This window comes from Henckelia pumila, chromosome 1 (assembly GCF_033568475.1).
Source record: "Henckelia pumila isolate YLH828 chromosome 1, ASM3356847v2, whole genome shotgun sequence".
In the NCBI taxonomy this organism is placed as follows: Eukaryota; Viridiplantae; Streptophyta; class Magnoliopsida; order Lamiales; family Gesneriaceae; genus Henckelia; species Henckelia pumila.
In genome coordinates this window covers 120,599,531-120,615,037 of record NC_133120.1, presented here as the reverse complement: position 1 = coordinate 120,615,037, position 15,507 = coordinate 120,599,531, and the positions used below count along the sequence as shown (strand labels likewise).

At 38.4% G+C, this 15,507-nt stretch overlaps 1 protein-coding gene across 1 annotated transcript; it reads left to right on the top strand.

The window, feature by feature from the left end:
* The first annotated feature begins 4,203 nt into the window (after positions 1 to 4,203).
* On the top strand, positions 4,204 to 9,534 carry LOC140873893 (uncharacterized). The gene is made up of 2 exons (XM_073277182.1): positions 4,204 to 4,382; positions 9,213 to 9,534. The coding sequence occupies exons 1-2, from the start codon at positions 4,204 to 4,206 to the stop codon at positions 9,532 to 9,534; spliced, it is 501 nt and encodes a 166-aa protein (XP_073133283.1).
* The last annotated feature ends 5,973 nt before the right edge of the window (positions 9,535 to 15,507 follow it).

Sequence of the window (15,507 nt, the reverse complement as noted above, 5' to 3'; positions counted from 1 at the left end):
AAATCTCTAAAATTTGATTTTATAAATAAAATTAGGACTAATTTAATTACAAGTACTAAATATTTTCACTTTACTCCTCGTGAGATTGACACTCTATTTATCATTAAATTAAAACTTGACAATCGTGTGCTTGCGAGCGTAAATTTTGCAACATTCCTCCTGCTCTTCGCCAGACCAAGTCCATAGAGCTTCTGTCGTTGAAACAAAGGAACATGTCGGTGGATGAGTATCAGCAGAAGTTCTTTGAGCTCTTATCGTATTTTTCTCACATTCACTCTAGTTTCGAGGAAAATTATGACCATTTTATCCAACTTCTGAATCCAAAAATATTCGATCAGGTGGCTGTCTGTGACGACCCGACTTCTTACGAGGGACTGGTAAATATATTTTGCGAGGCAGAAAATAGTATACGAAGGAACATGAACTGGAATGTCTCCACGGGATCAATCTTTCAAGAAGTCCAGTTCTTCTAATATTTCTTTTGGGTCGGGAGGAGTTCATCGGTTTGGTAAAAAAATAAAGGACAGTGCAACCATTGTGGGAAGAATCACCTGACTAATAAGTGTCGCAAAGGTGCCGAAACTTGTTTCCGTTGTGGTGAGATCAGACATCTCAAGAAAGACTGTCCGCAGATGGGAGGTGGACAGCCATCTGGTTTTGGTTCTCAAGCTATGGTACAGCGGAAGCCTCCATCACAGTCAGTGGGAGAATCTAGCCGTCAGTCTTATGTACCGAGCCAAGTGTTTGCCCTCAGGCATGATCAAAAATTGGAGGGTAACGAGAGGATAATTGCAGGTACATTTAATTTATGTGGCATATCTGCATTTGTTCTTGTTGATACTGGTACATCTCATTTCTGCATTTTTCATCGTTTTGTAAAGAGTCACAGCTTACCCTATTCATCCCTAGATGAAGTAATTTCTGTTAATAACTGATAGGTCAGTCAGCTTTAGCTAAATGACTTGTGGTGGGTTGTCCGTTAGAATTCAAGGGTAACGTTCTGACTGCAAATTTGATGATCCTGTCTATGAAAGATTTTGATCGTATCTTGGGTATCGGCGTACTCACCTTGTATCGAGCAACAACCGATTGCTATCAGAGGCTTGTGCATTTTCATCCGGAAGGATGTGATAGTTGGTTTTTCTACGAAAAGGAAGCACGACCCCCGATGCCTTTGGTATCCGCTATGAGAGCTTGTCGTGCTTTGGAGCTGGGAGGGGAAGGCTACCTTGTTTACGCAGTTGATGTGCTAGAAGATTGGAGATTGAGCATATACCAGTTGTCAATAATTTCCTCATGTTTTCCTTGATGAGATTCCAGGTTTTCCTCCGATCAGAGAGGTGAAACTCGGGATCGAGTTTGTACCAGGGATAGATCCGATTATAGAGATCCATATCTTCTGGCTCCATCAGAGATCCTGGAGTTGAAATAACAATTTCAAGATCTTTTAGAGAAGGGATATATCCGCCCAGTGTGTCTCCGTGGGCTATTTTTCAAGAATAAGGATGTATCCATGCGTCTGTGCATCGATTATCGTCATTTGAATCCGGTAACCATTAAGAATAAGTACCCTTTTTATCGTATGGATCATTTGTTTGATCCGTTGTAGGGTACTTTTGTTTACTCGAAGATTGATTTGAGATCCGATTACCACAAAATGAGGATTCATGACTCAAACATCCCTAAGAAAATATTTCGCACCAGGTATGAGCATTATTAGTTTTTAGTGATGTTATTTGGGTTGACTAATGCACCAGCTGTGTTCATGGATTTGATGAACCGTATATTCCAGGATTACTTGGATAAGTTTGTTGTGATTTTCATCGATGATATCTTGGTTTACTTGTACAGTTTGAATGATCATGTCATACATTTGAGGATCGTGTTGCAAACTCTGCGAGATAATCACTCTATGCGAAATTGAGCAAGTGTGAATTCTGTATTGATCAAGTGATTTTCCTTGGTCATGTTATATCCAGCGAAGGGATTTCCATTGATCCAAGCAAAATTGCGGTTGTACTGATTTGGATCCAATGACGGTTGCAGAAATCCAAAGTTTTCTGGGTCTAGCTGGTTATTATCGGTGATTTATCGCAAATTTCTCTTAGTTGGCTAGACCTTTCCCTCAAATCATTCGAAATGATGTACCATTCAAATGATCATACTTTGAAGAGAGTTTTGGAGAGCTTCGTAGGCGCTTGACTTTTGCACCGGTTCTAGCTCTACCGTCTGGATCCTGAGGGTATGTTGTCTATACCGATGCATACAAGCTAGGATTGGGATGTGTTCTGATGCAGAATGACCATGTTGTTGCTTATGCATCCCGACAGTTGAAGAAACACGAGGATAAATATCTAGTTCATAATTTGGAACAGGCAGCGATCGTGTTTGTTCTTAAGATTTGGAGTCATTATCTCTACGGAGAGAGATTCGAGATTTACACCGATCACAAGTGCTTGAAGTATATCCTTACTCAAGAAGATTTGAATATGCGCCAAAGATTTTGGTTGGATTTGTAAAAGACTATGATTGTGAGATCAAGTACCATCCGGGGTCAGCAAATCTCATACCAGATGCTCTTAGTTGCAAGATGAGGTTATTGATAAGTGTATTTTATACACTTAAATTATATATGATTTTAATAGTTAAATATTTGTTTCGAGCAGATTTATGTGGGTATTTTAGTGTTTTTGTGTTTACAGTGAATTATTGAATTATTGTGAAAAAGAGAAGAAAAATGAATTAAAGAGAAAATAAAATAAAAAGGAAGAGAAAAGAAGAAGGAAGAAGAACGCACAGGGTGAAGGAGAGAATTTATTTGGGCTTTTTTCATAATGGGCCTAACATGTGCGCTTCTTTTAGCGCTAAACAAGAAGAGAGAAAGCGCTAACGCGCAAGACATGATCGTGAGAAACTTGACAACAGGAGCTTATGCGAGTCCGCGCCTTCACTTGGAGCGTCCGCCCCGTCGCTGTGATTTGGAAATTTTATTATATCGGGAAATAATTTTCTTGGGCTTTTTGTGGGCTTTTGCTGAGCAATATAAAAGGATTTTTGTCAGACAACTTGAGGGGAGCCGCCACAACATTAACACAGGATATCAGAGATTGATCGTGAACTTTTGGGATTTTCTGGAGCTTATCTGAAGAACGAAGACGGAGTTTGATCGACCGGACACGGCGTTGACGACGGATTTGTTTCTTTTATCTTTTATTTATTTAATTCTGAATATGTTTGGATTTTTGAACATATTTTATTTTATTCAGAATTTTATTATGAACTAAATTTTTATAGTCTAGAGGTTGGATGGAACCTGGTGTAGATGCTTTCATGAATTCTTGATTTTATTGGATTAAGTTTCTTCTAGATTAATTGTTTTTTCTAGAATTGATTGTCTTTTCAATTATCTGATCAATAATTGATTTGTTATATTTATTTGAAATCATTGCTCGGGAGAGGGGATTTTGAATAGGACATTAGAACTGCACTGTTAATTATTTATACAGCTCGGGAGAGTGTATGATTTTAACAGAGCTTTTAAAAAGAACATTGTTTTGTGATAGATCACTACGATAAATTTTTAATATGGATATTGGAATTTAATTGTAGTTGATAAACATTATTTGTTGCTCGGGAGAGGGAAATAATATACGTAAGTGTTCTTGGCTATTAATTGATTGGAATTCATGAAGATTAATCATTTAGGATTGACTGTTGTTGAAACCAGGTGAAATCTACCTCTAGACCATTATTCTCTGATTGATTATTCCTGAAATTTGTGTGCATGTTATCTAAAATCATCTGATTATTTATTTTATTGCAAAATTCTCAAAGTTTGATTTTCTAGATAAATTTTAGACTATTCTAATTACAAGTACTAAATATTTTCATTTTACTCCCTGTGGGATCGATATCTGAATTATTCACTATATTAAAACTTGACACTCGTACGCTTGCTTTGATGTAATGGAGAGAGGGATGCAAAAAGAAAGGGGAATGAGCTTGAGAGAGCTTGATGCTCTGGCGTTAATTGAAGCTAAGAAAGGAGGTTGGGAGACATTGGTGAGGAGTCCACCAGATGATGTTATATCATTGATTCATGAGTTTTATGCAAATTTTATGGTTAAAGACGTGAATCTGAAAGTTCGAGTTCGAGGAAAATTGGTTCCTTTTGATAAGAGTACAATTAACAGTCTCTATGACATGCCGGATTTGGACATTGCAGATGATGAGTATCAGGTATTCAAGAATGAGCCATTTTCAGATAATCTTGTAATTCAGACTTTGTGTCAGGATGAGGCGGAATGGAAGAGGAATGCAAAGGATGAAGCTGCTACATTTTCATCCATCTTTCTTCGTAGAGAAGCTAATAATTGGCATGAGTTTGTGGCTGCCAGGATGTTGCCATCTGGGCATACATCTGATGTGACTAAGGTTAGAGCTGGTCTTGTGTACTGCATTGTGACTGGAAAATCTGTTGATGCGGGGAGGGTGATTCAGGATTCTATCATTGCTGCTGTTAGGGGATCCTCGACTATCAGTTTACCCCACTCATCCTTGATTACTCAACTTTGCCGGTTAGCCGGTGTTGTGTGGGATGATACGGAGCAGATTCTTCCAATTCGAGGTCCTATAAGAATTACTGGTGCACTGAGACGGGACAAGAAGAAGAAAGCAGCCCTATGAGCCACTACCACACTTTGAGCCAGCACCTTCCCATTTGGAAGTACCTATGTCACTACCGACGCATCCGGCCACTGAGTATTCTACTCGTGATGATTCTACGACCGTGCTTACTCAGATGAAGAAGCAGTGGAAGATGATGCGAGCATATATGACATACATGCATGACTTCACTGCCGCTCTCGCCCAGAATTATCCTCCCACTGTTGTGCCATATCCACCTCCTCCGCGTGGTCTTCTGATGATACTGTTGATGTTGCTCCGTCTTTCCATGGAGATGATGATGATGATGATGATGCCGAGTCCTGATGCTCGGTGTCGAAGGTATGAGTCCCTTGTTCTTTTATTGTTTTTAATCATTAGGAACAATGATTACATTAAGTTTGGGGGGGGGGGGGGTGAATCAATGTTTGATTTAGTTGTTTGGTAGATAGTTGAGTAGTTGAATTTATTGTGTGCTTCATAGATAAAATTTTTTGTTGAGTTTATTTGTTGTGTTAGTTGAAGTTTTGAGTTTTTAAAAGAAGTTGAGAAAGAAATGGATGCATGGCTGATGAAAAAATATTTTTTGTGCTATAACTGAAATCCATGATTGTCTTCCTATCTGACAAATATTTTTGAAAAAATGGAACTAAGTGAATAAACAATTTTCTATATACTCTGTGATTAATACTTGAATCTGATTTTTGAAACATACAAACATAGATGTGATTGAGGCATTGTTTGAATTTTTGGGCCTAATTTTCATTGAAATTCTATCCTTAGTTGCCTATTTGAGCCTACACTTATATCTGTACTATGAGGTACGAAAAATCTGAATTTGTTGTTGAAAATCATCGTTAACTGCTAATGATTATTCTTTTCTGCACTGATTGAATTTGTATGATTTAATTGTGGATTGATACTTGTCTAGAACTAGTTCGGACACTCTTCGAGGCAAAATACGGGCAAAACTGTGATTAGGGATGATTTAGGCGATTTTTTTGAATTCGTTTGAACCTTTCAAGCTACCTAATTATTTATGTTATCCCTAGTACCTTGTTTGAGCTTTATTGAAAATCGAATGACATGCGTGTAAACGTGTGATTAAACCCCCATTCGTCATTATTTCAAGGTCCTACATTGACTACCTAATTAGCCTAAACACTAATTTCTACCTTTAAGAGAGTAATTTGAATGCTAAAATGTTGTATGCTCCTAGTTTTATTTGTGAAAAATGGAATGGTGTGGTGGATGAATTGAAAAGATGAAAAGAGGTAGTAGAAAAAAGAAAAGAAAGTTGAAAAGGGATTTGAAAGAAATGAAAAAAAATTGTGAAAGAAGTTGTGAAGAATTTGAAAAATCAATGAAGTGGAAAAATAAAGTGTGAAATTGTGAATGAAAAGGAGTTGAAATTAGAATTGAGCATAATGATAAATTACTCCTTATTTTTGAATTCTTATCCTTCATTTGTAGCTGTGAGCCAGGCCTTAAATTATAAGCTGAATAAGTCCTATTGACCGAGTCTCATTTGCCCAATATACTAGTGGAGAAGAGTTGCGAGAATTTAGCCTATGAACTGTTGATTGATGCTTTTAATGATTATGAATTTTGATCGAAACACGCACACACTATTATTCTTTGCATTTACCTAATTGTGAGTGTTTTTGATTTTATATCCTTTGTTTGATCCTATTCTACCTTGAAAAGTCCTCATGATCTATGAATGTTTGAATTGAACTTGGATAATGGTGTTTTGAACGTGAGTTGCGGAGATTGTGAGTTTATGATGTTATTTTGTTGTAACTGAAACTTTCAAGTGTTAGTTGGGTGTGATATGATTGGATTTGAAATTTTTTGAAATCATTGCTGATTCCATTGCTCCATAATATTTCTTGGCTATTCTTGTAAGTTTATGATGATTTGAGTTTTTGGAAGTTATTGTTTTGAATTGTTTTGCTCGGGACTAGCAAAAGTCTAAGTTTGGGAGTATTTGATAAGTGTATTTTATACACTTAAATTATATATGATTTTAATAGTTAAATATTTGTTTCGAGCAGATTTATGTGGGTATTTTAGTATTTTTGTGTTTACAGTGAATTATTGAATTATTGTGAAAAAGAGAAGAAAAATGAATTAAAGAGAAAATAAAATAAAAAGGAAGAGAAAAGAAGAAGGAAGAAGAACGCACAGGGTGAAGGAGAGAATTTATTTGAGCTTTTTTCATAATGGGCCTAACATGTGCGTTTCTTTTAGCGCTAAACAAGAAGAGAGAAGGCGCTAACGCGCAAGACATGATCGTGAGAAACTTGACAACAGGAGCTTATGCGAGCCCGCGCCTTCACTTGGAGCGCCCGCCCCGTCGCTGTGATTTGGAAATTTTATTATATCGGGAAATAATTTTCTTGGGCTTTTTGTGGGCTTTTGCTGAGCAATATAAAAGGATTTTTGTCAGACAACTTGAGGGGAGCCGCCACAACATTAACACAGGATATCAGAGATTGATCGTGAACTTTTGGGATTTTCTGGAGCTTATCTGAAGAACGAAGACGGAGTTTGATCGACCGGACACGGCGTCGACGACAGATTATTTTTTTTATCTTTTATTTATTTAATTCTGAATATGTTTGGATTTTTGAACATATTTTATTTTATTCAGAATTTTATTATGAACTAAATTTTTATAGTCTAGAGGTTGGATGGAACCTGGTGTAGACGCTTTCATGAATTCTTGATTTTATTGGATTAAGTTTCTTTTAGATTAATTGTTTTTTCTAGAATTGATTGTCTTTTCAATTATCTGATCAATAATTGATTTGTTATATTTATTTGAAATCATTGCTCGGGAGAGGGGATTTTGAATAGGACATTAGAACTACACTGTTAATTATTTATACAGCTCGGAAGAGTGTATGATTTTAACAGAGCTTTTAAAAAAAACATTGTTTTGTGATATATCACTGCGATAAATTTTTAATAGGGATATTGGAATTTAATTGTAGTTGATAAACATTATTTGTTGCTCGGGAGAGGGAAATAATATACGTAAGTGTTCTTGGCTATTAATTGATTGGAATTCATGAAGATTAATCATTTAGGATTGACTGTTGTTGAAACCAGGTGAAATTTACCTCTAGACCATTATTCTCTGATTGATTATTCCTGAAAGTTGTGTGCGTGCTATCTAAAATCATCTGATTATTTATTTTATTGCAAAATTCTCAAAGTTTGATTTTCTAGATAAATTTTAGACTATTCTAATTACAAGTACTAAATATTTTCATTTTACTCCCTGTGGGATCGATATCTGAATTATTCACTATATTAAAACTTGACACTCGTACGCTTGCGAGAAATTTTCACAACAGTTATCTGCTCTTCAAACTAGTGTGTTTGCCATTACCATCTAGGAGTGTTGTTCGTTGGGTTTCAAATTCCGACACAATAAAGGAATGTAAAGTATTCGGGTATCTAGCAGCCTATCTGAACCAGCTTTGTATGTAACGATCAGGGAAGCTCAGTTTTCTGACCTGAAAGTGCAGAAGTTAACTAGGCTAGCTAATGAAGACAAAACATCTGGCTTCGCATTTCAGACAGATGGAACGTTGTGTTTTTCAAGAAGTAATGTAGTACCAGGATATTCTGAATTGAGAGAAGAAATTCTAGCCTAAGCTCACTGGAGCAAGCTTAGCATTCACCCGAGAAGCACGAAAATGTACAAAGATCTGAGAACTCGATTTTGGTTGAAAGGTATGAAGCATGAAGTTTATCGGTATGTGTCTAGGTGCTGGTATGTCAGCAGGTTAAGTCTAAACACCAAAGACCTGGAGGTTTGCTTCATAGCCTATCGATTCCCGAATGGAAATGAAAGCATATCACGATGGACTTTGTGACCCATTTGTCATTGACATCTAGGAATTGCGATGTCATCTGGGTAGCGGTGGATAGACTCACTAAGTCAGCGTGTTCTTTTTGTACAACCGATATTACACCTTTGATTGTATGGTTCGTTTGTATATCCAAGAGACAGTACGATTGCATGGTGTACCAGCGAGTATTCTCAGTGACAGAGACCCCGGATTTACTTCTAGATTTTGTGGAAGTTTCCAGCGAGCATTGTGAACTACTTTGAGTTTAAGTACCGCTTATCACCCAGAGATGGAGAGTAAGTCTGAGAGAACCATTCGCACCCTCGAGGATTTTTTAAGAGCATGTACCATAGATTTTGGTCCATCTTGACAAGATCATTTGCCACTGATTGAGTTTGCATACAACAATAGCTATCACAACAGTGTAGGTTTGGCACCATTCAAAGCGTTGTATTGGCGATGATGTCGTACTCCGTTGTTCTGGGAAGAATTCGAAGAGCGACAAGTGAAAGGACTTGAGTTGATTCAACAGGCTGTCGATATTGTTGATCATATCAAGAATTGAATCAAGACCGCACATTTTTGACATACAAGCTATGCAAACATCAAGCGTAGACCCTTACAGTTTCAGGCGGTGGAAAAGGTATTTCTAAAAATTTCGCTTTTTCGTCAAATTTTGAGCTTTGGTCTCAAAGGGAAGCTATCTCCGAGATTCATTGGTTCATTTGAGATTCTGGAAAGCGTTGGAGATTTAGCTTACAGGGTAGCCCTTTCAACGTACCTGTCCAACATTCACGACGTGTTTCACGTATCTCTGTTGAGATGGTATGCGACAGACGAGTCTCATGTTCTACATCCATTAGAGGTTAGACTTAATGAGGATCTAACTTATGTGGAAATACCGATTTACATTTTGTATAGGAAGTCCAAGGAATTGCGAAACAAGACTATTCCTCTTGTCCTAGTCCAGTGGCAGCGCCGAGACACCAAAGAAGACACTTGAGAACTAGAGAGTCGCATGCATACCAAACATCCAGAGTTGTTTTAAGTTGTAATATATTGTTGCATTTCGTTGTAAACCTCAGCTATATCATCAGTTCTATTGTAATAAATGATGTTGTTATAGAGTTTCTTGATTTCGAGGACAAAATCTTTTAAGGTGAGGAGAATGTAGTAACCTGAATCCTAATCAAGAAGTTTAACTATCTAATCATGTTTAAATAATTAAAACATTATTAAGGAAACATTATTTGAGAAAAATAAGTAGAAAATTAGATTTAGGACGTTCGGAAATGGTCTGATAGATATCTAGGGTCTGAATAGTTTGGAATTTACGAACTAGAGCATGTTAAGTTAGAAAGATCCGAACTGGTTCGGATTTCAATGATGTGCTCAGAAGCTCCGAAATCGTGATCGGAACGTCCGAGCTCTCCCAGACAAGACAACATATGGGTTTTATTGGTGATTGTCCTAGAGAGAGTTTGGAAGCTCCAAACCCCCAATTTGAAAGGTCCGAACTCTGCAAGCACGGTGAGTTGTCTAATCAGAGGACACGTGTTCGGTGGATAGAGATCGGAAGATCTGGTGGTGGGAACACAAGCTCCGAAGTTCGTTCAGAAGCTCCGAACCAGAGATCGAAAGTTCCACACCTCTGTCTATAAATAGGGACCAAGACCCTCATTCCAAATTGTCAATTCCTAGCATTCCTCTCTTGTTCTTAGTCCGTATTTGGACCTTTTTAGGCGTCGTCTTGAGGGTCAGGTGATAGCAAGGCGCTACCGGGGTCGTAGCGGAGTTCTACCTTATATTTGGGGCCATCGCCATCAATGGACTGACGACAGATGCAGGTAGTACTCCGAGATCCTTGATAAGTTTGGGAGTATGTATTAGACTATTAGCTTACTTAAGACTTTTAAAATGGTATAATTAATATGGTATACATTTGATTATAGGCTTGGATACTAGGTTATTCACCTAGACTTGACCTATAGAGGTACGTCAGTACTGACTGAGATATCTAATTGAGTATACATTCTTATGTGTTGCATTTTATCTGCCATGATATGCATGTATTACCGTTCATATGCTACATGTCCATTTATCACGTTGAGCCGAATCTCCTTCGAGATAGCCATGTTTAGTAGGATCGCTCAGTCCTAGTTTGTGGACGGTTGGAAATCATGAGTCAAATGGCCGACGGGCACGGAGGGCTGTAATGCTTCCAGGATATTTACAGATCCACATCAGGATGATTTTTTGCTAGTTATCCAGAGGGGTATTTCCGTGTTGTACTATGCACTTTGGCGCCTCCAGTTGAACATGAGTTTTTATCTTGGAAATCTCATTCTGTGGGGCAGGCCTCAGGTTGTATGACGCAGGAAAGAGTGACCCCCGAGGCGAGGAGCAACACCGTTGAGTTGTCAGTTTATTGGTTTGGTTGTTTTATTTGGGATTGTACATGATAAAATAATTCGATATGGATGTATCTTAACCTGAATTTCTGATTGATTTTTTCGATTAAGATTTGATTGAATGCTTAGGATTTGATTTAGTAGGTAATTTCGGTGCGGGTCACTAAAAAAAAGGGTAAGGGAAATTTTGATTTTAATTTATAAGAAGATAAATTAAATTTTTATTTTTGTAGTCTATGTACCAAGATAAATTATGTACAAGATAAATCAACATATCAGAGATCTAGAAAAAATCAAATCTTGGAGATAGAATTCTATTCTAACTTTGTAAGCTATGTGTCTTAGTTGAACCTAACTATTATTGGTGCCTATAAATATAGACTCTCAGACCCTAAGAAAAATACACCATGAGAATTCTCCCTAAATTTTCGAGTAAGCTAAGGTTAGAAAAGAGGAAAAACATTGTAGAAAATTTTCCCAAGGTGGAAGCCTAATTTTAAAAAATCAAGGCTGATTTTTTTGAAAATTCTTCTTGAATTTTTCGAAAAAGCTGCACTAATTCAAGTAATTCGATCTCGCACATAGAGAATATATAATTGGGCTTTGTGTTTTAAAATTATATGTATGTTTTAAAATTTGATCGTTCATAATATGTTGAAATCTATTTTAAGTACTTTCTACTCTTGATACGACATGAATTCTATTTGATACAAATATTTTTACGTTACTGTTATGATTTGAATTAAGAGTGAAAATGAAAATTTTGAACTATGATAAGTTAAGGCACTGATGATGTAGTGACCCTGCATGGAATCACCTACTAACTGGCAACTAATAGCATGCATTAAACTTAATACAGAAAAATACTTAATAGAGTAAAAACGTGCGGAAACTTAATCATAATTTACATATCAGCTTAGTAACATAATCCAGGCTTAAATCTGTAGTAATACAACCAAATCGAAATACTTAAACAGTAAACATTATACAGCTAAAACAAATCCTGCTGTATAAATTCCCCTGAAAAGATCCGACTCCCTAGTCCTGCCTCGAACTACCGGCTCCGTCCATCCTGCGACCTGCCCCATGGAATAGGGTGTCCAAGATAACAACTAGGACGTGAGCGCTAACGTCCAGTACATAGACATGAGTAAACATATGTATATAATGCATGCAACATGATGATTGGTACAGGGTCATCTGAAAAGTCATGCTCAGTACCGGTGCCACATGAGTGCTGCCACCGCACGGATCAACCTCTGGGTGCAACCACACTCGTCTAGTACACCAGAGTAGACAGACATAAATGCCCCCGCCGTCATGGTACTCTCAGTGACAGACTATCGAGTATAGAGCTGAGCGGCTCTATAGTCAGGTATAACAAGGTATAGGCTCAACATGTATATGCACATGACATATGAATATAAAAAGCGGTAAATCATATATCATGCCATATAATAATTCCAAATAAATGCAACATATAAACATGTATACTCGCTGGCAATCTCAGTCAATGTGTACGTACCTCTAGGCTAGTTCAAGTATAATAGGATCCTAGGTTCCAAGCCTATATTCAAAAGTTCACCATATCACTACATAAATTCTATAAGCCTTAACTAAGCTAATAAGTACTCCCAAAACTTAAATAGATTCCCGGACCATACCTTCGTCCGTAGTTAGCCCTTTGGAGTCGCTAGTCCCGGATGACTATAACCACACCTTGGTTATTCCAGAACCTCTATTATAACCGATAGGGCCCTCAAGTGTATATCTCACACTATATAACTGTAGAAGGAAACTCGGGAATTCGTGTTTCAAAATGAAATCGAACGAGCCCTATTTATAGGCAAAACTCCCGGCCAGGATCGGAACTTCCGATTTCGGGATCGGAGCTTCCGATCCAGCTCATTGCGTGCATGCAAGACACGCCAGGATCGGAACTTTCGATCGGGCGATCGGAGCTTCCGATCTGATCTACGTTCAACACTTGTCAAAACTCGCGGCTGAGTCATCGAGCATTGCTGGCAGCTGGAGATCGGAACTTCCGTTCCAGGATCGGAACTTCCGATCTCGGTGCTTCCGCTGAGCTTCCGAAGTGGCTGGGATTGGAGCTTCCGATCTGAGTTCGGAGCTTTCGATCCGGCCTAAAGTCAAAAGCCCATATTCCCTTTCGAAGTCCAATAACACTCCGAAATTACTAACCCTTAATCATGTTTAACCTATTATTATTTTAAAATGGAATCTGGGTTACTACATTCTCCCCACCTTTAGATATTTTGTCCGCGAAATAACATCTAAAGACAAAATTAAGATAACAATATGAAACATCAAACCATGTTTTATTACAACAACTGTAATTACATCTTACATGGTAAATCAAAAGTACAAAGCAAACAACTCAGGATATTCCGTTTGCATACGACTTTCAGTTTCCCAAGTTGCTTCTTCAATGCCTCGGCGCTGCCATTGTACCATCACCAGTGGTATAGTCTTGTTCCGAAGAACTTTCTCCTTCCTGTCTAGGATACGGATTGGTCGTTCAACAAAAGACAGATCTGGCTCTAGCTGAATATCAGTAGACTGAATCACATGAGATTCATCAGCTATATACTGTCGAAGTAACGACACATGAAAAACATTATGTATACTGGAAAGATTTGGCGGTAAAGCCAAACGATATGCAACATCTCCGATCTTCTTCAGTATCTGGAAAGGCCCAATGAAACGAGGAGACAACTTGCCTTTCATGCCGAATCTTATCACCTTCCTGAAAGGTGATACTCGGAGAAACACATATTCACCAGGCTCAAACTGAAGTGGCCTGCGGCGAATATTAACATAACTGGCTTGTCTATCTTGAGCAACTTTGATCCTATGCTTGATCAAATCTACCTTGTCTACAATCTGCTGCACCAATTCAGGACCCTCGACTTGTCGTTCCTCGACTTCATCCCAGAATAACGGAGTACGACACCGTCGACCGTACAATGCCTCAAAAGGTGCCATATCAATACTACGATGATAACTGTTATTGTAGGCAAATTCGATCAAAGGTAACTGATCCTGCCAAGATAAGCCAAAATCCATGACAGAAGAACGTAGCATATCCTCCAGCGTACGAATCGTCCGTTCTGACTTTCCGTCAGTCTCCGGATGATATTCAGTGCTCAAACTCAGAGTGGTATCCAACGCCTCCTGAAAACTACCCCAAAACATGATGTAAATCGCGGGTCTCTATCACTGACTATGCTCACTGGAATCCCATGTAATCGCACTATCTTCTGGATGTATAAACGTGCCATGCAATCATAAGAATACTCCCGGTTATAAGGAATAAAGTGTGCTGATTTCGTCAAACGGTCAACAACGACCCAGATAGCATCACACTGATGTGACGTCATAGGTAAGTGGGTGACAAAATCCATAGTTACGTGCTCCCACTTCCATTCGGGAATCTCAAGATTCTGCAGTAATTCACCTGGTCATCGATGTTCAGCCTTGACCTGTTGACAAACCAAACATCTCGAAACAAATTGATACACACTCCTCTTCATCCCTTTCCACCAGAATCTAGTTCGCAAATCCTTATACATTTTCATGTTATCATGATGAATTGATAATCGACTTCTGTGAGCTTGAGAAAGAATATTATTCCTGAGCTCCGCATCATTAGGTACAACCACTCGATTAGATAAGCACAATAAACCATCTGCCTGAAAATGGAATCCAGATGTATTAACTCCATTGGCTAGACGTGCCAAACGCCGAGTCTTAACATCAGATATCTGAGCATCTCTGATCCGAGAATACAATGCTGGCTCAGATAGAATAGTATACAATCGAATCCCATTTCTCCCTTTCTTGTGCTTGAGCGTAAAACTCAATGAACAGCACTCTTGAATCATATGAGATACTTCACTAGTCTGAAGTGCAGAAAGTCTCACCTGCCGACTCAAGGCATCAGCAGTAAGATTAACAGAACCTGGATGATATTTGATTTCACAATCATAATCCTTCAGAAGATCCATCCAGCGTCTCTGTCGCATATTCAACTCCGCCTGAGTGAATAAATATTTCAGACTCTTGTGATCCGTGAATATCTCAAATTTCTCGCCATAAAGATAATGCCTCCAAATCTTGAGCGCAAATACAATGGCGGCTAACTCGAGATCATGTACTGGATAATTACTCTCATGCGTCTTTAACTGTCGAGAAGCATAGGCAATAACATGTCCATGCTGTGTCAAAACACATCCTAACCCCTGACCAGAGGCATCAGTATAGACAACATAACCTCCTGATCCAGAAGGTAGAGCTAGCACCGGTGCAGTAGTAAGACGTCTACGCAGCTCGTGAAATGACTCCTCACAATCTGAGGACCATATGAAGGCAACATCTTTCCGTGTAAGCTATGTCAAAGGCCTTGCCAACTGTGCAAAATTCTCGATGAACCGACGGTAATATCCAGCTAGATCCAAGAAACTACGAATCTCAGCAACCGTCATCGGACGAGACCAGTTCAGCACTGCCTCTATCTTACTAAGATCAACAGATATCCCTTCATT

What these genes read in the sequence shown, in the direction of transcription:
- LOC140873893 (XM_073277182.1), top strand. Translation starts at nt 4,204, where the DNA reads ATGCCGGATTTGGACATTGCAGATGATGAGTATCAGGTATTCAAGAAT. An exon ending in GAAGCTAATAATTGGCATGA is followed by an intron (nt 4,383 to 9,212) that starts GTTTGTGGCTGC and finishes TCAAATTTTGAG; the next exon opens with CTTTGGTCTCAAAGGGAAGC.